This window comes from Cryptomeria japonica, chromosome 5 (genome assembly GCF_030272615.1).
Source record: "Cryptomeria japonica chromosome 5, Sugi_1.0, whole genome shotgun sequence".
Classification (NCBI taxonomy): Eukaryota; Viridiplantae; Streptophyta; class Pinopsida; order Cupressales; family Cupressaceae; genus Cryptomeria; species Cryptomeria japonica.
Window position 1 is genome coordinate 196016751 of NC_081409.1, and position 26023 is coordinate 196042773.

General features: G+C 31.6%; 1 protein-coding gene across 2 annotated transcripts; it reads right to left on the reverse strand.

Moving 5' to 3' along the window:
• Positions 1–20496: 20496 nt before the first annotated feature.
• Positions 20497–23155, reverse strand: LOC131027977 (NAC domain-containing protein 22). Of its 2 annotated transcripts, none has more exons than XM_057958080.2 (3): positions 22665–23155; positions 21157–21416; positions 20497–21036 (listed from the first exon to the last, which is right to left on the reverse strand). In XM_057958080.2, exons 1-3 carry the CDS (start codon positions 22831–22833, stop codon positions 20614–20616), a joined length of 852 nt encoding a protein of 283 aa, XP_057814063.1. In that variant the 5' UTR covers positions 22834–23155; the 3' UTR covers positions 20497–20613. The 2 variants fall into 2 exon arrangements, with proteins under 2 accessions (XP_057814063.1, XP_057814062.1); XM_057958079.2 differs by having other exon boundaries at positions 20499–21039; positions 22665–23133.
• Positions 23156–26023: the final 2868 nt, after the last annotated feature.

A 26023-nucleotide genomic window follows, 5' to 3' on the forward strand; every position in this document is an offset into this window, starting at 1 on the left:
TTAAAGTTAAAAGAAGATTTATGAAAGAAATTGATATATTTGACACGTAAGGGGCTGATCATGTTGATGACTCATATAAAGGAAAGAAATGACCTAATACATTAAAATTAAAGAAGGCTTATATAAAGGAAAGCAATAATTTTATTAAGAAGACTTTGATTTAACTATTCTTTATTATCACTATAGCGACTAAGTTTCTAAGCACCAACTAGGTTTGATGAGCTAACTATCTTGTACTTAATTAACCAAGCTTTTAATGCACTGGTTGAGATAAAAGATAAAATATATATATGAAATGGCAAAAATTAATATTGAAGAAAGCATTGATTATGTATGTGTTCAATGTCAATTACATACTAAGTGATTGAGACAAGTATGAAAGGTTGTGATTTGTTATGAAGGCAAAGGAACCGATCTGTTTAGCAATTAAAAGTAGCAATTAAGTAATCATTAATGAAACAACTATTAAATTTTTATTGAGTTTTTATCTATAAACAAAAAAAGGGATAAGAAACGATTAAGTGAAGACAATAATTATTTGAAGAGGTGCAAACAATTTGTTTGGATTATGTATAATTGAAAGAGAATGAGTTATTAAAGGACTCCTCTCTTGAAGATGGCATATCTTTAATGAATGATGATGTATTTTGAAATACATCTCTCTTGGTAAAGGTATATAAAGAGGTTTATAATGGGTGATTGAATTGTGTTTTGAAGAGTGAAAGACAAATAAAGACATCAGATACACTAGCAAACGAAGATAAGTTTTTGAGAATATTATTTGCAGATTGATGATCCTATAAATTATCCTATTTGTTTCATGATGACATCTTATCCATACTTATAATGCTATTTCAATACATTTCTTATCTTTACCTTGATTCTATGAAGATTTAACCATGATTAATGATTAATGATAAGAATTTATGTGTTTAGATAGTTAATGCTAAATTATAATTATATATTATGATGAATGTTTATTATTAAATACCAAGTATTTTAGAAGGATTAACTCGTTCATGCATCTAGAAAGAAGAAACAAGTTGACAATTGTCAACGTTTAGCTATTGTTGGAAAGTATAAAAAAATTCAAAAAAATAATTTCAGTAAAGTGGGCATATCTCTCTCATTTCTCAATGAAATTCAGATTTTCAAAATGATTTGGAAAGTTGAAAATGAGGAGCACATAAGCCATAAATCATTTGGAGAGATTCATAATAATAAAGGATTTTTTACTAGAAGTTGACCGAGTCAAAAGTGACAAGATTGGAGGTAGTAGTTAAGGAATTTAGTTACTATTTGGCTTTGAATATCCCACATCTTTCTAATTTCATGGGTTAGGATTAATTTTAGCGAGAGAATAATAGAGAAACTTGTGGAACAATAAAGGACATGATTAATAATGATTATCTCATGTTTCTACATATTTTTCAGCCATAAATATATTTTTGACATTGAAAGAGTTTGAAGAGTACCATGACACTCTCAACTCTATTTAGTTAAGTCTTTATTATTATTTATGGAAAGAATACTTCATTTCCTTTCTATTATTGGAGAATTGACATTTGTTACAAGTTTTTGAGTTTATAACTAATCCAACTCCAAGATTCTATGTACAAATATTGGATCTTATTGAGTTGAGAAAAGGAAAGTAACTAGTTAGTGATAGATTTTGTTAGTAGTAACTTTGTTCAATCAAAAAGTTTGATATTAGTCAATGTAATCTCTTTGATTTGCACTAACAAGATGAATTATGACAACGATTCTTTAAGATTAAATATTGAATACTAATAAATGAGATTATAGCCATGCAAGCAAGGGCCACTTGAGTTACGTTGACTTTGTAGTAGTTTAGATTATTGTTTAATATGCTTAAATGTTACTAATGAGTTGTTTGGGATAATGTGTGTTTTAGTATGGTTGATTCTAGTAGTTTTTAAACACCTATAACCATTGTTGAATCACTTAACTAGTCAGCCAACAACAACTGCTATGTGATTACACAATTTTCTTGCATCAAACTATTATGTAGTTAGATTTACCTTCAAAATTGTTATATTTTCAATTTAGTTTATTTCTTTTGATTTACCTAGTTTACACATCGATAAAAATCCTGGAGTATTCCCTAGTGTACATACAATACTCGCATCATCTAAGAAGACATGTCCCTGGTCAATAACTAAATGAGCCCATTTGAGTAAGTAGATTGCTTGATAATGGATCCGTTGGTCTGTTGAGTTGTATGCACCAATCTACCATGATTAGATGGAGTCCACTCACAAATTATAGAAGGACATTGTGAGAAGACTTATGGTAGATTTGTAATCATATCTTTTCCAATATTTGAAATAAATTTTGTCGTAGATTTAAGATCATAATTATAGTAGATTGAAAAGAGAATTATTGAATATTAGAGAAGAAAATTGTAGCAAATTAGAGAAGAGAGTTATAGAAAAATTCTTTAAAGAGAAGTGTAAATTGAATTAGGGGTTGGTTCCTCTTGTGAGATGGTACTCATAAAGTGAATCAGGGTGTAGTGTTGTAAATTGTAACCCCTTACAATTTTACACTCCTTTTTGGGTACTTGGCTTTAGTATGCCCTCTCCTATACCATGCCAAGCCTGTTTTGGCCCTATCACATCCTATTGTTGTCAAATATTCAAATTAGTACCCGATTTTGCATCACAAACCCTGACACTTATGTCTCACCTTTTGGAGGTCCTATTTTTGTGGTATTGGATAGTTGCAAGTACAATGGCACATAGTATGTGTCCCACTAAATTCCCCAAAAGTTGAGTTGTTGTTAGTGTCATCCTTCCCCTTTGCAAATTTGGTCTTTATTTTTGTATATGACTGTTGGAAGTCAACCTAAAAGTAAAAATACGTTGATAACCCTATGTAAAGGCACCATCTCTAATTTATTTGACCATCTTTCATAATGTAGCATTTTTATTGACAACCATTCTTAATTCCTTCAAGTGAAAATCTTAGTACAAAGAGCATCAAGCTACATGAAGTTATCTCCAATTATGTCAAATTCACAAAGGTGATTTATCATATTATTGCATCAACACTTGGGGGACTTATCTAAAGGGAATTACATCGCCAAAATTATCAATCTTGAGGTATAATCTTGTTATTTTAGAATTTTAGTTCAGATTTAGTCTTTGTTCTATGAGGGGTAAGCTCTCTTTTCTAATTAATCGTAGTTGTAGTGGAGGTTAATTCTTACCCAAGGTTTGACTTAGGCAAACTCTTATACAAAAAAATATTTTTTCTCTTTTTTGTGTGCAGGTTATATATCTAACAACCAAAAGTAGTAGAGTTATAGAGTGCATATTGAGACCTATAGTTCCATACTTTTAAAAATTTAGAACCCTTGGACTATGTTAGTTAGCACACCTATCCAACACTTTTGGCTAAATTTTAGAGTGATCTACAAAGAATCTTGATTTGAAATTTGAATTGTTAGTTGATGGAAGAACCTCTAAGACTAGGGTGCCTAACACATTAGCCCAACATTTTTAGGCTTAGATTTCAGTGACAAGTTCCTTTTTGTATCTCATTTTCAAAGCCATACAACTGTGTTTCCTTTTTAATATGCTTATGTTGAATATTACCAATTTTTCAACATTTAACCTAGTTCTTGAATCTTTACATCAAATAATATCAAATAAAAAAGAGGAAATAATCATACACAATATTTAGCTTTCCTTTGGGACAAAAGTTTTATAAAATATTGTAGCATAATGATACCCACATTGCCTAAAATGTAATTGATAGATCCTCTAACTCCAAGAGCCAATATATAGAAGATAGACTTTAAACTAGAAACTATCATATGATTTTGGAATACCAATAGCAAGGCCAAGAGATACCCACAAAACTAAATGGTCAAGGCAAAAGTTTCAATCCCATTTAGGATGGTATTAGTCTTATAGGCTACTTAAGATAGCATATTCCTTGTATGTTTTTATATGTCAAAAATTAAATTTTTTGACAACCCAAAATTGTGAACCCAAGTTTTTCTTCATATAAACCATTCAAAGATGCTCCATGAATAGTGTTCAAACTTGCCATAATATTGAACAATATTCTAATGTGACATTCATATTATATACTCTTAAGTGTTATAAAAATATGTCATAAGTAACCCTTGTCATGATGCTCCTACACACCATTCAATATATTGACATATGAAAAAATATGCCAACTCAATGTGAACACAAAATAAGTGCTAGCTCCAAATGGGATGCCAAAATTTTAAAGTGATTTTTTTTTCACTAATGACGAGATAGCAATGCAACCAACTTATCAATTATGAACATTATGAAAGCAAGGTTGAAACAAAATTTTCCAATTATAAAGTATATTATAATTATCTATAGTATAAACCAATATTTAAAGTGAAAAAAGGATATTTAATATACACATTTAAATTTTTATATACTTCTCTATTATAAATATTTTTTAATAATGTAGCATCGTAAATTGTGCATCCTTAATTACGGTTGTCCAATTCCATGCTTAGGTTAGCACCCGCCTTAGCGTGTCCATTGCATATTGCATTTATAGATCTTCTTCAGGCATTTAATTATTAATTTAATTAAATCTAAATTCATCTCTCATTAATTCACATATCATAATATTGGGCCCTTAACCCTAGGTGCATCCCTTTTTATTTTATCTTAAATTAATCCTAATAATGTCATAGTTTCAATATTCAAGGCACATTTTTGCATATCTCCATAACTTGGATTGACCTACTGTGTTGGATTTGAATTTATAATCACGATATCTCGTATCCCTAGAAGATAAAAAAAGTTGATTGGACTAGGTAGTATACTACCTGGTCTTGAACTTTTTTCCCTGAATTTTGGGGGCTTAAATTGGCGTTATTATAATGTTAAAATCCTGCTTGGTGTCAATTTTTATCAATTCTAAGTTAGCCTATTATCAAATTTAAAATTAGGGTTTCATATATAAAGCCTTTCTTTCCCTCATTTGAGGATCCAAATCAAGCAATTTGAAAGGAAATCCTTGTGAAGTAAAAGAGCAACTTTTGTATGACTTCTAAATCAGAAAATTCATTCATCAATCAAGTCTTCATCAATATTTTTATCATTCATGGAATCTTTAAGAGATATTAAAGAATAATAAGGAGATAACCGAGTGTTGATTGACTTGTACCTCTTCCTTAGGATTTGGTATGGTTTCATGTTATTTTCATATCTATTTGAGTTTCAAATCTCCACATCACTAATTTTCAGATTTGCATTATTTCTTTAGATCCATATTGCATTTGTGATTTAAAACATCTACATTACACTTATTTTACCTAGGGTTTTTACTCAAAACATAGGGTAGAAATCTAGTTTGCATTTAGCTCATAGGAATCTTACAAACACATGAGATTCTAGGGCACACACTTTTCAATACAATATCGACTATTCCTGGAGTTGGAGACCACCAAAACAAGGGGTTTGACTAAAGAAAAACCCTATGTAGCCACAAACACATGATTTTCTAGCTTGTAGGTGTAGTTACAGGTTTCCGTTAGAGCGGTCAATATCTAGGAGATCTCAAAAAACAAGTGCAGACACATTATCAAAAGTTGGTCCTGGTTTTCAAGGACTAGGGTGCCCCATGCTTTAGTCCTCTAGGACTAGGGTGTGGATCACGTCGGTCCTCCTCTTTTTTCTCCAGATTCTCAGAGTAGTTCCCAGATAGTCTCAAAATTCTGATTTCCAATTTGCATCTTTTCAAAGTCACTGAGACTAGGGCATACAACACCCTAGTCTTGCAGATTAAAACTTATTTTTTTGGTCACAGGTGCACATCGAAATTTCATTTTCATATTTGTACTTCATGTCTCAATTCTATTGATTATCAGTCTGATGTTTTATAGTCACTTGTATTCATATTCTTTACATAGTTTCACATCCTCCCATATTTGCACATTCCTTGTCATAGAAGCAAGCAATAGAAACCCTAGAAGTATCCTTTGAATCTCTTTCACAACAGTTAGTCAAAGAAGATCACTCTTTTAGGTTATTTCACATTCCAATGTTTGGATGAAAGTGGGATTAGATCCTAAAACTACTCGATTCCATTTTCACCTTACACAAATAAATAACCACAAATTCCTTAGAAGAATGTGTTTCTTGAATATATGTATCAATCTTTTTTATTTTATCTTAAGTTTGGTTGAAAATGAACTTCTTGGATGGGAAATGTGAATTGCAATTTTCCTTGTAATTCATTAATCGTTAGATTAAAAAAGAAATTGAAGCTACCTAGTGCAAGAACTAGATTTAAAAAAAAACACTACATAAATTATATGAAATCACTATAAAAAATAGAGCTAGTTCCCATAATTGCATGCAAGTGCTTAAGAAGGAGTATAACATTGTGAGCTCCAAATAACATGAATGAATGTTCAAGAGGGAAGAGAAAACTATGGGAAAGTAACTCTAAAAGCCAAAAAGATAGGTAGGAGCTGCACTCATGAATATATGTCATCTAACCTTATTTGATCCACTAACTAAAACTAATCAAAACTAAACTAAATGTGTATGAAAATATATAATATTGAACTAAGAAAAATACAAACTTAGACTACACTCCCTTAAGGAAAAATTAGATGGGTGAAAAGATGGGTTCTATAAATTAATCAAGATGAGATACCCATATAAATAAATCCCTATCAGGAGAAGAAGCCCTTATAAGAAGAGATTGAATCCTACCAAGAAGAAAGATAAAAGATCCACCTCCAAAAAAATATAGAGCAAAGGAGGAAGACCATGCAAAGTAGTCCTCCTATTATCCCTAGAAGATCAACGATTCTACATAAACTTCAGAGATAATGTGAATGCCCAATGTCTAAAGATGAGTGTTGAAGTAGGTTTCTATAAAACAAATGATGCACTTTTTTGGAATATAGAAACCCCAAGCTATGAAATTACTAAATGCCCACTCAAAAGGGAAAATGGAGAGCATAACCAAGAAGACGATCTCTAGAAAATGTTCACATATCTCTTATTCGATGCTCAAATGTACCAAAGTCTAATTGGGAATCCCAAGACTAACCATAAGAGATGGCAATAGGGAAGCATAAAAAGGAGGAGAGAGAGAGTAGGAGGGTCTATAAGAATCATCATTATATCTAAATAGAAAAGGAACCTCCAAGAAGAAAAATAACTAGAAATGGGTCAGGATAATGAGGCCATGTAAGATACCAATGCACATTTAGATATTTCTTTAAATAGAGGCAAAAATAACCCTCCACAATAAAGTAAAAATATGTCTCTTGTTGTTACTCAGTAATGTATGTACTAAATTATGATAGGTGATGATGAATAAAATTGGGTGCCAAATACGACTCAACATGATTCACAACATCCATTTGATAAGTAAACCAAGAATTAGGTAGTCTTATAAAAATGTATCAAAACGAGTGATGATAGTGGTGCATCATGATATTGAGGGGCTATGGGCTATGCCAACACATAAGCATGATAACATAACAAAATAAATAAAATGAAACTTTTATGCTTACAATACCTCATAAAATACCCCACCCACAAAATGTTCACGAGATTTAATTTCAATGCAATTACAAACTTCTAAACAAGAAGAAAGCTCAAATTTAAATTTAAAATAAATCTAATTGCAATCGAATAAAATCAACGTTAATAAGGTTTCAAAAGAGCTTTCTAATACCTACAAAAAAAATAAAAATAAAAGTGATTCCCTCGACAAAAATTATCAATTCTGCGTGACTTAAAAATAGCCACTTTTTATAACATTGATTAGCAAGGAGGGTCGCATATTGAGGTAGAAATTACCTAATATTAAATCAAATCTTTAAAGAAGATATGAAAGCTAAATATAAAAAGGAAAAGTGGCGAATCTAAAGGACAATAAGCGAAAGAGAGGGTGCAATGTTACAAGGCAAATAAATAGCCCATAAGCTTCCAACAAGCATATGAAAGTTCAATATTAAAAAGAAAAAGGAAAGAGAGGGTGTATATATATATTAATTAATGTTAAATCATTATTATATTATGATATTATAATTAATATTAATTTATTTTTAAAATACAATTTTATTATTATGTTTCAATATATTTTTGTTGTTATATTTTTATATTCTCATTAAATTCTTTAGAAAAGCAAAAAAATTTTTACTATCAAATTTTAATTATTATATTTTAATATTTCTATTAAACTCTTGAAAAAAGAAAAAAACTTATTAATATTATTTTATTATTATATTATCATATCATTAGATTTTTATTATTATATATATATATATATATTTTAATCTTTATCCTTGAAAAAAAAGGTTGATTTAGTCATCAATGTCTAATGTCCTCTAGCTAGGACTAGTCTTAAACCACACACACTAAGCAACATATTGAGCTTAAAGAATGTTAGTCAACTCTGAGTGTTTTAACACTTTTAAGCCTAGAAGTGTAATCTAAGTGTGACTACATACCTAAAGCAACATATTAAGCCTAGAAAATGTTAGTTCTGAGTGTTTTAACACTTGTAAGCCTAAAAGTATAAGCATAGTGTGTATTAGGTCAATAGATCACAAAGACAATGGGATCACTCACCACATTAACAAGATGTGCTCAAAAAACTAAACGCAAAAAACTATTAAAATAAAAAGATACAATAAAAAAGATGTCAAATTTAATGCTTCTAATTTTTATTTACCCAAATTTTTACATCCATTGTATAAATGTAATACGCCTTTGACATAACAAGACAAAGAAACCCATACTATCCACGATAATCATCCTCCCCATGCAAGGAAAGGACGTAAAATATTTAATGCATTCAGCCAATCTTTGGAAGGTAGAATTACAACCATATCCACATCAATGGAGTCCACCATGTATTCAACCTTCGTACTAGTCACAGAAATTTTCAGAAAACCTTGATGCCAAAATGTACCATATAAACGACGAACAAATGAGTACTTCTATGACCAGATTTTCTCAAAAATAAATTGATATCTTAGGTCCAGGTCGAATTCTGGATAAGCCAAGAAAAAAGTTTTTTGTCCAGCCGCCTCAAGAAAAGTGTTGAAATATGTTTTACAGACCACCTTCTAGATGTAATGGTAGAAATTGACCACCTCAAGCCGCAAAAGAAGTTGTTCTCCAGCCGCCTCAAGAAATAGGTTTTACAGTCTTCAACAACCTTCTAGATGGAATGGTAGGTTCATTTGGTGTAAAAATATTTTTAGGGTTGTGATTTTATTTATTTTTTCAGTCAAATTGAAATTGAAATTTGATTTTTTTAAGGTTTAGGCAATATAGTGGACAATAATAAAATGGTAGCTTTGCTTAGTTAAAAATTACTTCCAAAAGTAGTTGATCATTTGAGGTTGCAATCAATTTTTTTTATTGCAATTTATCTTTTCAAATTTAATTTTAGTAAAATGAAAGTTAGACTTTGATAAACACTAGAATCTAACGAATATATGTATAAATTTTAAAAAAAGTTAATTTTTTATCTTTTAAACTTTTAATTGTTTAGATCATTTAGAGATGAAGAGAAAAATATAATAAGTTGTGAGAAAATTTGCATACACCCTCTCAAAACTGAAAAATAAAACAATAATCTAGATCAACATAATAGACTCAACCAACTGGTCTACATCCTGGGGGTTATAAATTTTTATTCATTAGTTTATCCTTTTATTTGCTTTTCATGAGGAGATAATTAATAAATTTTATTAATTAATTCCTCCTATTTATCCTCTCATGTGGAGATAATTAATAATTTTTAATTATTAAATCTCTATAATATCCTCTTTTCTTGATAGACTTGATCTCTTCGACTTTTTCCATTTAGTCCATCTCCTAAATGGCAGCTTTGAGTTGCACTCAATTGTGTCTATTCACTTTTCTCAAAAATCAATCCGATCTCAACTATTCTTTGAAATCTTAATTTCTATAAAAAGAGGCCTCATTCTTCATTCAAGGTGATTAGTTTTCAAATATTAGCAATGCTATTCCATCCAAATAGTCTTAGAATCATGAATTCTAGTATTCTTGCATCGTCCTTGCTTTCATATTTGTGTATTTTGCATTTAGAGAGTGACATATACATATTAGAGAAGAGAGGAGAAGCAATGAAGCTTCATCAAAGGAGCATAGAAAGGATGGTTTGATTCATGCTTCATTTTGATAGCTTTGTTGGTTAGATTAGGTAGTTTTGTGTATAGTTTAAGTTTTTGTGATTTGACTAGTTAACTTCATGCTCTTTGATTCCCGATTTCCTTGTCGACAATATGAAATCAAAATAATGGAATAGATTAAGTTCTCAAAAGAAAATGTAAATTTTTAATAAACAAAAAGTTTTCTATGTGTGGATAAGCTACTATATATATTATATTTATATAATTTCTTACGTCTTATAAATATAATTTTTATATTAAATTATCTATTTTACAAATGTCTTATGTAAAAGAAAAATAATTGATAGTTGAATATATACTTTTTTTAATTGTTCTCATAAATATAGAAACATTCCATTATCATTCACTATAACTAGTAATATTAAATTATACTAAAAAAACTATGAATTATTGTTCACTCAAATGAAGGAGAAGTGAGGTGAGAGAAATTTATGTTCAATATTTAAATATATTATCTCTGTTAGTCTATGCTAGCTAACACTATATTTTCTCATGTTGGTTAAAATTATTAGGAACATGAATATGTGTCGAATAATCTCACTAAACATTGCATTAGTATCAAACAACCTTTATATAAAAGGAACTTAATCTACTACTAATCTATCAAAAAGAATAAATTAATCTAATTGATCCTAATGCATTTTATCCTTGAAATATTAATATTTTATAACCAAGCTAAAACACTACAAGAAACTTTGTTGGAGTTTTGGAGCAGTTTGGGTAGGCATCCCAGTTTGGGTAGGCATCCTATTTTGTCATCTTTTCTCCAGACTGTCTGGCACATTGGGCCCATTTTCATACTTTGGCAGATCTGGCTAGAGAGGAATAGGAGGATTTTTAGGGAAGTCAGGCTGTTAGTTCAACAAGTGTGGAATAGAATCATTGGCATGATCAAGGAGATGGTAGAAGCTAAATGTGAGGTGAATTTTCCTCTGGATAGAGGAGAGGCTGATATTGTGAGTAGGTTGGGTTTGCAGGAGATGTCTCCTATTTCAACTTGTGTCAGGAGAGGTAGATGTGCTAAGCAGAAGGTTGAAAGGGTGTGAAGATGGTTACCTCCTTAGGACGATTCCATTAAAATTACCACCAATGGCTCCTGTTGGGGTAATCTGGGTCCTACTAGGATTGGGGGTGTTGGTAGGGATTGTGGTTTTCTTCTTTTCAGTTTATAAAGGGCAACAATCTAATAATTTTATGGACGGATGTGCAATTTTCTATGCCCTGAAGCGTGCATATGAATTGGGGTGGCGTAAGGTTATCTACAAATTAGATTCACAAATTATTGTTAATTTGTTGATTAAGAAGAAGGTGAGTGGGATTAATTGGCAGTTGGTAGGGATTATGCACTAGATTTTGCAAATTAGTGCTATGATGGAGAGGGTGTCTTTCATCCACATTCCTTGTGAATGGAATAGAGCTACAAATTGTTTGGCTAAGTGGGCTTTAGAACATGGTGATGCTTGGAAAGTTGAGGGTTGGGAGCATTTTTCCCCAGATTACTGTCAGGACTTGCATCAGATCTTTGCTGAGGATATGGATAGTTATGAAGCTGGATGATTTCAAGTTGGGTTTGTTGTTCTCTTTTGGGGCCTTGTGGCTCTGGCTTTCTAGTGTAATGCTAGTTTCTGATTATTAATAAAGTTTTTACCCCTTTATTAAAAAAAAAAAACACTACAAGAAAAGAAAAATTCTACTATGTTATAGAAATTAAATTACATAATTAACAACTTTGAAAGAAAGAATATAAATGCACAATAGAAAAAACTTGGTGATAAAATATAGAATTGTCTAGTCCAAAAGCCAACAAGTGAACATATTTTGTAGATGTTAAAAATCAAAATATTTCTCAAAAATGTGTTTAGTGTGCACATGAATAAAATGAAAATTTACTAGGAAGATCACTAAAAAAATATATTTGAAAATAATAGAGATTTAACAAATTATTTGCAAAATTTCTATTATTTTAAAATCTAATATTCTAAGATTCCTTAGGGGCTTAATGAAATTCTAAGAGTTCTCATATGCTTCATAATTCTTGTAAGATTCTCAACAATCATATAAAAATTGTGAAAAGTACTAAAAGTGTGAAAAATTTGTAAGAGTGTGTGAGAATGAAAGAGAGATTAAAAGATAAGTAAAAATAGAAGGGGAAGAGGGAGTTCAATATCTATTCAAATTTGTTCTAGAGTGATTAGGTATAGGCTAGGAAGGTAGAAAGGAAAGAAACACTTGGAAGACCAAAGAACAATGAACTATCCTAGGAATCTAATACATTTGTGTAGATCTCTACATTTCACACTAGCATCCAAATAAGTCTAGGTTTGGAAAGTTTCGCACACTAGTAAAATAAAAAAAACATGATTATTGTGGTACCAGCTTTGAGAAAAAAATTACAATGAAAAGCTAAGAATTGGAACCATAGGTGGAAATGCCTAAGACAAAGGTCTAAATGGAGTTATAAACACACTAAGGGAGACAGACACCAAGTGATCTCAAAATGTAATTAATAAATTACAAGGCTATACAATTTTTTTTGTCATTATAGTTTTAACATTCACTATTTTATAGAAGTGTTGAATTAGACATATAAATGATTTCCTTTGAACTTCATAGGTGGGAAGAAAACATACAATAAAGGCTTGGAACCCTTCCCTAGAGAGAATAGACTCAAAAGTAAGAGTTTACAATATTTTAAAGTTCGCATAAAAATTGAAGAGATGGTAAAATATTTGATTAAGAGTAAGCAATTATTGTCAGTGAGATAAATAATATGTAAAAAATCATGTTGCATATGATATGGATTGATAATATAGCTATGCATTGAAAAATGAGTTAGGCATTTGTTGGACATGATCCACATCTTCTGAGATAATGAAATGAATATATCTCGTGACAAGGAAAGTTAGCATTTACAAATACAATTTGGGGAGAAACACTAAAGTGAGCCCCAAATGAGTGTGAATTGTACGAGGATACAATTTATAACACTACATTTAGTTTTTGAAAATTTCGCATAATCACTAATTACTTGGACTTACCGTCTCTTAGAGAAGTTTTGTTTTGTTGGGGGCTTCATTTTTAGTATTGATTCAAACTATGAAGGTTTCAATTTTTTTATTTATAATTTAATCTATTTTTATTTCTCGGTGCTTATTGCCCTAATGGGTGAATTAAGGTTTGAGTTTTTTACTCCTCATAATTATCTTATAGGAATGTTAGAGTACAACATTTGATTTAATATAAGTTTTTGTGGTGTACCTTGAGTGAATATCAACCTTATTTTTCTAGAGAGTATGAGGTATTTTTGCACAAGAACAAATGTGTTGAGGCTATTGGATTGATTTTAATGCATATTTTTGATAGCTCATTCTTTCGAATTGAGGAGTGTGCTACTTCCAAGAAGGTATGAGATAAGTATAGGGATTTCTTTGGTTTAGTTATTGAGGTATGTGATATATAATTGGAAGTAGAATTGGCATCTCTTTCCATTGACACTTTTCCTATCATTGAAGATTATCTGATAAAATTTAAATATTTAAGATCTCAATTGAATAGTTATGGAAAGGATAAAATAAATAAGGAATGCGTATTCTTGATTTTTTTTAGTTGAAAGTGTTACACATACGAGTGTCTTTGTTGACATTGATGTCAAACTTGTGTGTTCTAGATGTTAGTGATGTTGGTGCTATTGGTGTGGATATGTATTATGATGTTAGTATTACTGTGATAATATTGTGTTGGAGAAAATGTATAACAAAAGAATATGATTCAATATGTCTATCCTGGTTTATAATCTTGATGATTGGTTATATCTAGTTGTTGACTTGGATGCCTATTTGAACAATGTTTTTCTACAGAGTTATTTGCAGATTCATGTTGTGTTTTCAAAAGATTAATGTTCTTTATCTGATCAAGAAGTGATGTTGTTATCTTTATTGACTACTTTGGTGAACTGTACCATGGTCCAAAATTTGTACTATATAAGTTTTAGATGATTATGTTGTCTATTGTAGAATGATTCTGGTAGCTTGGTTTTAGAATTCCAGTTAATTGAATGATTATTCGTGAACAACATTATTATTTCGATGTTTTTTTTCAGGAGTATGAAAAGGCATGTGACTGACTTCTCCATCTTGATATTGTTATGGATCAATTATTACTATTTCTAAGGTTTTGTGGTGATGGACTGCTTATTCCATTTTTGTGTCCGGATTAAGATATTTTTAGGTTAAAACAAATCAATTTATACTGGCCTCTGATTTTTAGTTTGAGTGGATGCATGTAAAGGTTTTATGGTGATGATTGGAAGGTGTTTCAACTTGGTGCGAACCATCACACATATTCCTTACCTTCCAAATGATATATTTTGGGTCAATATTATGTACACATCACAATTTTCTTTTGGTCAACCTAGTAGAGATAATTATTGATCCGATTGATATATAATGGATTGATCAGTTATGTTTTGATGCAAGTGAATTAATGAATGAATGGAGTATGAGATATAGTATGGTGTGGATGTGATGTGTAGATGAAGAGAATTAGAGGTCTAGATGTATTGCTGAATGAACATATAAGTATTATGCTATGAATTGTTATCCACATTTTGACAGATGCTATTTTGTATATAGTTCAGTCTATTGTTCCTATTATACTAGAATAGTTATTTTGTATCTTGTCCCAATGAAGTGATCTTCAATTGTGGAAGTCCCTTTCTGTATCTTGCCTAAGGTTGTGTGCCTTACTCTTCAAGTTTGGAGTAGTGAAGCTTTTTGGCTAGTGGCCTTAATCATTGTAAATAGTTAAAATACATATTGTGAGTTTGTTCTTAGCGTGGTTTTTCCCAGTTTGAGTTTTCCACGTAAAAATATTGGTGTTTTTGTGTGGATGATTTTAATGGTTCAAGTGTTTACTTTCATGCATGAGTGTATGGATGAATGGAATTGTTCAAGGAAATTAATGTGATCAAGTTTTTGTATATGCTAATTCACCCCCCCTCCCCCACCCCTCCACCATCTCAGGGATGGTAGTGTTCAATATAAAGGTCCATTTCCATACTTATATACTTCCTTTTATTCTACCATAGATTGATTAGGTGATTCATTTTTTACGCCTTCTTTTGATATTTTTTTTGATAGATTGACTAGAGAAAAATTTAAACTTAGTCAACTTGATGTACTTCATAAGAATCAAGCATTTATTGTAAAATCATCTAATGGTAAAGGAAAGAAGCTGAATAAACCTAAGACATAATCTAATGAGTCTCCCATCTCTTGTAAAGAGGGAAAACCTAAGAAGGATAAACCCAAGTGTGGATATTGTAATAAACCTAGGCATGGTGAAAATAATTGTAATGAGAAAAAAATAGAAGATGTGAAGAAAATCCTCAAGGAAAATAACATTGCTTTACCCTCTTAGTCTTTTAGTTTAGATTCTTATTCTTAACATCCTTCATCATCCTCACATTCAGTATCAGAATGACTTGCTAATGGAGATAATAAGATGAAAGATCATGCTATTGTTGTTAGTAATATTGACTACTTTATTGGATGGATACCTGACTCTAGTACCTTAGATCATATGAAAAGATCACTAAAACAACTTGATGTAGTCAAGGTAGGGAGATCCAATGAAGGACATCCCCACCTTGCATCCTAAACACAAACACCATGCAAGATATACCGGTAGCCGCTAATACAACACAAATAAAGTAGAAAGAGCAACCAGTAACACCACAAAATACATAACCAGTAAACAATATAAACAATTCTTATAATAGTTTGATGAATTACATATGCCACATGCTGGATCACAACCCAGGATTATAACAATGCTTACAACACAAATATAAGATCCACATATATTCAATTCATCAATTCAGCCTCCAGTAATAGTCAATTGGTTCAACCCTATTCCAGACCTTAGCCCTTTCGTCTTCAGTCCTACAAGACCAGAATCTCATCGGTATCTACATCTTTGCTCGATCTCTTCTTTCTCTAACTTCTGTCTTCTATCCTCCCACCCTTAAAATGATTCACAAAACTTCTCTTTATACCATCTGTAAGCAAACAAATCATTCAAGTCGGCCTAAGACCAACCAGTTCATAATGAAATGTGTAAACAATAACATGTCAGCTCAAATCACTAAGAACATCACAAACATAATAAAGCTACATGTGGTTTTCTGGGAACATTGGACAAGGCACAAGAAACATAACTCAACGATTCACAAGTAACAAAAATCAACTGCAACTTGATTCAACTTCACTGAACACTTTGCAAGAGTAACCGGTAAGAACACATCAACACCGGGCCAATACCAGAATTGATATCTCACCGGAATCAAATCCATATGCCATGAATATCGAACATGATAAAGATAACGAATTCAAGGTGATAAATCCAAATCCTCAAACATGAAGAAATTCCACGATCTCCAAGCAATTTCACAGTTAGCTACTCTAACCGGTTTGAACTACATCGATGCTCCTGCATCACAACTCTTGTCACTAGCTAGGCCCTCATAGATAACTACGATATTGATAGCTAATAATAGTTAGCTCATTTCTTGTATACTCTCTTGTGGAACTTTTCTTTTAATTTTGTAGGTGGTCTTGATTGTTGAGCTAATCTTCATCTCCGAGATCTTCAAGTCCATTGTACACGCTTGATAGAAAATTGAAGGGACAATATCTTGAAAATACATAGTAAAAAAATATAAGTAATAAATATGAATAAACAACCCATTAAGGGGAAAGGCTGGGTTCAATCTAGCAATGCTTGTCATTCTTATGAGGAGTGGGTGAGACCTTGAGAAGGATGGTGGAAAATAATTTTTGGTGGTGCTTCTAAAGGTAACCCAGGTCCATCTGGGGCAGGGTTCATTGTTCGGGATTGGAAGGGTGAGGTGATGGGTCTTGGCTCTCAGAAACTTGATGAAGACATAAACAACATAGCAAAAGCGTCAACGACTTTGTTAGTAGTTAGAATTGGTAAGCTATTGGGTGTAAGGAAGTTACATTTAGAAGGGGATTCTTTGATTATTATTCAGGCTATAATGAAGGGGAGTTTAGAGGCGTGACACTTACGAAATTTGATTAGTAGTATAATTGAGGAGCTTAATTTTTTTGAAGATTATCAAGTAAGTCATGTGAGGAGAACAGTAAATGCGGAGGCAGATATCTTATCTAAATGGGCACTATCTTTTAATGAGATTGGAGAATGTAAATTAGAATATTTCCGACAGATTTCATTTTAGGAGGAATAAGTATTTAGGAAAATAATGATTATAGCATGTTTGAATTGCATGGATTGTAGAGAAGAGGTGGGAAGAGATGACATGCATTAAAAGCTAGGTGGTGTATTAATGAAGGTAGCCGAGTTGATGGAATAAGCCATTAATTTCTCCCCCATCATTCTGTAAAGGCATGATTGTCAAGGAAGCCGAGTTTCTCTACAGAAGGTTTTTGCATGGGTGGAGTGAAGCAAGATGGTGTAAGCTGGTGAAGCGGAGAGGGTGGAAATAATAGAGGCAAACTTCACATTGCGCACCAAGAAGAAATTATGCCCATTTTACAGGGACTTAACAATTAAAAGGCTCAGGGGTTTTTTCAATTTTTCGGATGAGATGTTGCCACATTGCATTGCTCTCATTGTGGGCAAAGCATTTGATATGGTTAAACATAGGTACAAGATGAGAATGGGCGTTTACTCGCTAATTATGGCATGGGGTTTGGAAATGGGGGAGAACATAGGTACAATGAGGAGGGTTATGGAGATGATAATCCACAAGGAGTTTTTGGTGGGGATGAATTCCTTTCTATAATGGGTTGTGCCAAGAGTAGGATTCGATGTGGGTGAAGGCATGGAGGATGGTGACTGTGGAAATAGGACGGCAATTCCGTTTGTAAGGTGGCCGAGAGGCTTGTGTCAAATTCACTACAGAGTAGAGGCAAAGCATGGTTGGGAGGCTTTGAAGCTTTTGGTGGAAATTAAGAAGCTTGAAGTAGTGATTGAAATCGCCAAGGCCGAAGCGGAACGTATAGGGAGGAGAGTGTTGCGCCCAAGGAAGAAAAGGGAGACAAGGCTGAAGAAAATCGAAGATGACTCTGGTTCTCATCCTAAGAGAAGATCATGAGTTGGTGTAATTATAGTTATTTGGTCTATTTTGTTTGTAGTGGGTTAATGCACTATTTGTTAGCATCTTAGATTAGATGGATTATTGTAGAAAGGGGTAGTTTTTATTTAGCATAGCAGTAGTGGTAGATTGGGAGCATTTTGTAAAAGCTCGCCTTAGATGCGAAGGATGTTTTTCTAGCTCACCTTAGATGAGGAGGGTGTTTTTCTATTATTATACTATGAACTTTATGGAAGATACTATTATGGTTATGTGCTGCTATTTTTGAATATTAATAAAATATAAATTATTACCGAGCAAAAACTAAAATAAATATGAATAAACATAGAGGTAAAAAATTACCTTAATGGAGAGGGTAAGGGAGAACCATTTGTTCCACATTGGCATTGATTTCAACAATTATCATGTAATTGAGTATTGTTTGAGAAGATTCATCATGAATACTCTATATATTTCCATGAAAGTTTGAAGAATTAGACATTTTAGATGATTCCATCAAGAAGCAATTGATTAGAACCAAATAAAATTTAAGTTGAATAGTAGTAGACCCTTTCCCCAAACTAAACAGCTTGACATTATAATTTTTTTATGGAAAACTTTAATATAAGAGAAAAAAGAATTTAAAACTTATACTATAAAACAATAAAAAATGACATATGTTAAAGCATAATGAAACTGTACCAATACTCTAAAATAATTAAATAATATTAATTATTTTAATATTTTTAAAAGCTTATCTTTTATAATATTTATTCATTAAAAACAATAAAACAACGTAGAAGGGAAACATGGCTAAACATCAAAACTATGGTAAAGAATGGTAGACCTAGCACAATTCAACCTAAATTAATGCAAATAGTCTTGTATTAATACACAAAAAGCCAAAATTCTATTTATACAGACCTTTGAGCAGTCTTTCTTTCCAAGTGCACTTTGATGATAGTTGAGTAAAACGTTGATGCTTGCAATTTATAGAGCTTGAAAACAGGTTTCACTTCCTCCAACTTGGGTGGTGCCTCAGACCAACTGGATTTTCCCCTGAAACAGTTTCAACATTTGAATCCCATACTTTATTAAGAGATTCTCAATCATAATAATCATAACCTTCAATTTTTCAAAATCATGATATACTTAACTGGTAAGTCCTTATTTGTTGACCGCAATACCCTCAGCAAGATCAACTATAACCCATAAGTCAAACCCTAAAATCAGTTCATATGTATACATAACCAATTTACAGACATTTATTATGGTGGCGGCAACAGTTGTGGTTAGATGCTTCAGAGATAATCAGTTCTCTTGCTTTCAGAAACCAAGCCATGCTAAGAATAGAAAAGATCTATTGGCCTAAAGATGAGCTTTAAAGTTCATTCCAAATGAAGTATAAATATAGCTAATTATTCCATTTAAAGATAACTAGCAAGAACTTCTTTAGGTTTAAATAATGTTTTATTTGAACAAATTATTATGTTACAAATGATTTATTTGGTTTCAGAGTGCATAAATAAAGTTCATATATGATTTGAATACTGTCTGTTAGTCACTAACTTTTAGAATTGAAAATCTATCCAGAAAACTTTTTAACAAAATATTTTATTGTGCTATACTACCTCAATATAAATTATTTTGACAAATTGAATATTCTAATAAATTTTTCAGGTCGGTTTGTCTTCGTTTAATGGTATGGACGACAAAGGATACAAATCCTTTAAAATAAGATCTTTAGAAAATAAAATAACTTTCATTTATGATAATCATTTCACATCTCATTTACTAAATAGGTACAGAAGATTTCATTTGACTTGTCATAATACATGCATCAATATTTATATTGCGCATTCAACTAATCTTTAATTGACTATAGCTTAATAAATCATTGATATAATTAATGCAAAGGAATTGTATAATGATAGTAAGGGTGGAATGTAAGATGTTAACAAAAACTTATATCTTTTTATATCAATTTTGATCAAAATAAAATAATTTTTAATAGAATAAAATAATTCTAAATTGTATTTCCTGATAGATGTATTTAAGATATCTATATCAATTATAATTGAACCTTGAACACATGAAATCTAAAATACCAAAAATAAAACACTTCTAAAAATTTCATATCAGAACAAAATCACAAAATCTATAGATAGAATTCAAAATTTTATGTTCAAAACTAAACTGCTTACGCTCACTAAATTGCTCAGATGCTCAAGTAAGGATATACAAACATAAAACCTAGAGAAATGGGAGATGCATCTCCATTTTACATGGTGAAACTATACTTTGAAGGAATGCATGTACCATCTGAGATGTTACTCCAGTAGTCCTTAGGAGTGGATAGCAGGACAGAAGGTGTCCATGGACTCACTAAGCTCTGCTGACAAAACAGCTTTTCCACACACATCTTGGGCACTTCCAACTCTGGAGGTTTCATCTTTGTTTCATTGAATTGAGCCATGCAGTCCAAAAGCTCTTCATCATCACTTTTATTCTCACAACAAAATCCTTCTTCATCCATGGATTTACTTTCAAAGTTCATCAGCTTATAATCATTGTTATAGTTCAGGAAAGAAATGTCACTGTGTGAAGAAGAAGAAGGCTTCTCGTCAGCTGAAATGCCAAGGGAACGCTGCTCCAGAGTCTTCTGTGATGTGGGTTTTTTGTATATGCGGCACAAAACTACATCCTTCTGCACCCACAATTTATAAAAAGGATTTTGTCATTCTAATGGTGTAAAATGTCATTCCAATGGTGTAAAGAACTTTTTTTTATGAACTTATTTGTTAAAACTGTTGTAAACATTAACCTTCGTTGAAGGGCAGGAATCTAGCATTCTGTACTCGTTCATGATCCAATCTGTCTTCTCTCCTCGTGGGGCTTTGCCTCTGTAAAAGACTAGGGTCTTCTTAAGGCCAATGCACAGAAGCTTTTTATTGCGAATTGGTCTGTCTGAACCAGTAGCCTTCCAATACCCTGAGCCTGTAAGTCTGCTTCTTCTGGCTGCAGCGCACTTTTTATCCACAGGAACAAAGAAAAACCATTCTCTTTCCCCAATAAAGGATAGACCTGAGATAATTATAAAGACACACAACCCACAAGAATATAAATCCAGGTTCTAACAATCATAAACCCAAGTCTTGTATCACTGAATTTAAAATCTAGAATTTATAAACCTCGATCTGATATGTTTTGGACCAGCAAATTCTACGTTTTATAATCAAACATTTATAAAATAAACTATCTTTTTTAGCTATCTAATCTTGATAATAGATCAAATTTGATCTGAAATATAAATGTTATAAAATTGCACAGAGTCAAATTTGGAGGATATCAGTATTATGAACTTTGGAAGCAATTTGCTAAAATAATTGTACAATAATTTTATATCAATATTTTAAAGTATACTCAGTTATCCATTATCAATAAGGCTTTTGGCGAACTATCTGAAGATTGCAGATTAAGTACTCGTTATAAAGTGTTTATGATGCAGACACTAGACTCACCACAACAAGTTAGATAACACGGTTTCCGAGGCATCTTAAATGCTTTATAGTTAATTAGTAAAAATCATCATCACAATAAATCACAGAATATAATCCAAGCAAAACCTGATATAAAAGTTATTATAGTTTTCTCCAAATCTTAAAACTCCACTTAAATTGATTGTTAAAATCTAATGCTGCTACGTGTTCCTTTCATTGATTCAACAAACTCCATATCTTTTATGGTGAAGAACATCATATTTAAGACAGGAAACTTATCCTACATAAAATCCTTTATTTTAACCTAAATTCAAGTCCTCGATGCATCTCAAATAATATCTCCTGTATAGATGAACAAAAGTTAATCATTAACAAGATAAACTATCAAGAATTACATTTCTCTGAATTCTCTAAATATCAAGAATTTCTTTTCTGTGAATTCTCTACTTATTAATAGATTAAAGAATGAGATTTGAAATCTTTATGCTCAAGAATCTTATAATGGAATTGAGAAACAACAGCCACAAACATCAAGAATTGCACCATACCCATCTTCAACAAAGATCTGATAAAACAACAAGTCTTTTAACTAAGATCTGACAAGATAACAATCAGCACATATCCATCTGAACAAAGATTCGATAACTAGTATGCCCATAACATTACAGTTATTCTTACAGACACAGCTTAACCCTAACAAAAATTTCCAACAAATAATATCAAACATAACAGAAACCCTAACAACAATTTCAAACCAAAGGCAAAAACTTCAAAACCATCTTGACTAATTGTAATTCACAGAAAAATAATTCTCTTCTTTCAGAATCACTACCTGGGAGCTGCCAAGGATCATATCGATACAGATCCAAAGTCCCAATGATATCGAATCCAAACTGTTGGCCTTGAACCTTTTTCCTGAGATAAAAGCCCACTAACTCCTCTTCTGTAGGATGGAATCTAAACCCAGGAAGCTGAAATTCTCCCTCCACTTTGCCCTCCATCTCTAAACATCAAATGAATAGAAATCTCAGCCTCTATTCAATATATTACAGAGGTTCTCAGAGCTTGCAACAAGTGGCGGTGGATGTCTTAGAAAATGTGGAGGTAATTTCCTGGAAACTCCCATGACAACCGTATTCCATTCAATAAAATCAAGTCTTGTTCTTCAAACATAAACTAAGTCTTGTTCTTCAAGTCCAAATTATAGAAGACTTGAATGATAGCCCAAGTTGGTTCTCCATTATCAGAGTACAAGTCATTCCGCGTTATGATGTAGAAAAAGACTTGACTCTTGAATTGACGTCAAACCCATCAGCGTCTGCACAGCCTTTCATCCTAGTAGTGTGCCATGATCTGGTTGGAGTTATTCATTGACCAGACAAATTAATCTGAATATAAAATTTCAGTCTCTATCACTCTATCAAAGTCATTGAGCTTGTACACGCGTTTTCACATAAACAAACACAATTTAGGTATACATAGTCTTGAATTAGTTCTTCATTAAATTAGTTATGACCAGACTTTCCAACTTGCTTTTATTCTATTAAGAATATTCAAATAAAGATTATTTGGGTAATGTTATTGGCCTAAAATATTGTTTGTTGTTAACTTCTTGGTATATTCATGAAGTCTATGGGCTTGGAGTGAAGCTTCGTTCTGTGTGTGAAGTTTGTTAATTGTTTAGCATATTTATTATTAAATATTGTTGATATTCGAAGAGACCATTTACTTAATATTTTAGTAAGACTGTTGATTATTCAGTCCATTTGTGTTAGATGTAATGGTTGATATTGCTAGGAGTTGTTGAGATTGGGAGAAGTAGTTGAGATTGTTCTGAAATACATTTAATTTCTATAATATATTGGTTCTATGTTATAAATGTTTTAATAAAATTTAGTTTCTTGATTCTACATGATATATGATTTATATTAAAGTTTGTTAATTTGTTAATACATTTATTAAATATTGTTGGTGTTATAGTAAATCATATATTTGTTTTATTAGGTTTGTTAATATTTTAGAAAACTTTATTCATTTAGTTTATTTTAGGGTATAACGATTGAGGTTATTATGAGAGAGATGGATAGATGGATTGATAGACAAGTGGATGGATGGATAGATAGAATAATATTAAAAATAATTTTTAGTCTGGAGTCCTAATTTTAATTCCTAAATGCATTCACTCTAAATTAATCTATGTATTAGTAGATGACATGCTATATGAAATTTGAAATTTAGTAATAAAAGAATAGGAGCTAAGGTTGAACTAGAACTATAAATGAATGTCTAATGCAAGGAAGAAGCAAGAGAGCCTAATGTAAAAGGAAGACATTACATAGGAAGAAGTGTGGAAGAAAACAAAAGTACAAGATCAAGTTCAAATTTATACATTCTATTATTATATCAATAATCACATTAAATGTAACTTTTCCCCTTTGGTGTGCTCCTACATGTTCTAATATGATCTTATCTTATCTAGCTCACTAGTATCCTATTGGCACATTTGATTTCTATATGATCATGGTGATGTCTAATTTGGGAATGATGCCATCATCTACAAGTGTTACTTCATATATGTTTATATATCAAAAGTATTGTGGCTAAAAAAAGAGAATTCCAAACCTGTACTCCTACACCTATATTGTCTAAAAGGGAAAAACCTAATGTCTCAAGAACATTAGGGAATCATCTCTAATTTTCTACCTAGGGATAATTCAATAACAAAGTGTGGAAACATGTTGTAAGTGTATGAATCTTGTTAATGTAAATAGAGTCATTATTAAAATAGGTAGCTAATTACCTTTCTAGAATTGGCCTGTTCACACTTAGCTTAAGCTTACTTAGTATTTTTCATTCTTTTGTTTCACCTAATAGTATTGACAAAAATTTTCACACTTTGCGAGACATCAATTGCATGCATACTTTCCACTTGCTCATGAACTTGTCAAGTGAGCTAACAAGTGCTACACCTTTGGTGCCAAGGTAGTCATAGTTTCACTCCTACCTTTGCACCTCCTCATCCTTGCCTATATTTAAGGATTCTATGTGCATTATACTCACTCTAATTTGTATATGATATACATGCTTTTGAGTTCATCAATTCACTAGTGAAAGGTTATTTTTGTGCTTTCATATGCCTAGCTTACTCCAACATATAATCAAAACCATGAATGCATGTTCTTTCTTACATCAATGTAACTCCAACACATATCCAATATCATTGATGTTAGATTTGATGAAGTTATCTTATTTGGATCTTTCTCTCACCTTGCTAGATTTGATGAAGTTATCTTATTTGGATCTTTCTCTCACCTTGCTACATCATTATCCCAATAGATTGTGTAGATATTCATGAGTCAATCTATCCAACTCTATCACCATCTATGGTAGTATCAAATTCTAATAAATCCACTTGTCATAAATCAATGCTTCCATTCTTGAGTCTTGTATGGTACTTGGTCCATCTTATTAGATTTTTTCACGCATTAATATTGACTTGGAGATCATTGAGAATCATTTGATGACATCATAGGCATCATTTATGTCCTTAGATCATGTGTAAAGTTTAGAGACATCCATCTTACTTCTTACATATCATCTTGCACACATTTGTGGTGTTGTTTCTTCTGAAAGGGAGAAATTTTGTTCAACAATCATTTCAATCATCTTTTCGATCTACTATCATTGTATGCATCAATGTGAGGGAGACTGCACAATTTCTTTTCTCATCTCAATATTGGGAGGATGCATTTATTCACATGAAATTTTTTCCTTTTCATTTTTTTGGGAGGTCACCTAGAACTTCTCTATTTTCTCTCCTATGGGGGAACATTTCATTTTATATTGTACTAGAAGTAATCCTTGGTGGGTCATCACATATTCTTTCCTTATATCCTCTATCTTCTTTAGATGTGCATTTCTTTCATGGACCATTTCTCTTTTGGGGAGAGGCTTTTTTTTCCAACTGGGTTTTTCTCTTTTCTTTACTTTATGATAAATTTATACATAAGTACCTTGCATAGCCCAATAGTTGAGATTTTTCACATTTGCATGCATTATTCCCTAAGTTGCACTTAAGGGGAATGCTAGTGTAAATATAGTTATTATCTATATAGTTAGCTAATTAATTTTCTAGGATTGAACTATTCACACTTAGCTTTATTTTGATTATGATTTTTCATATTTTTATCT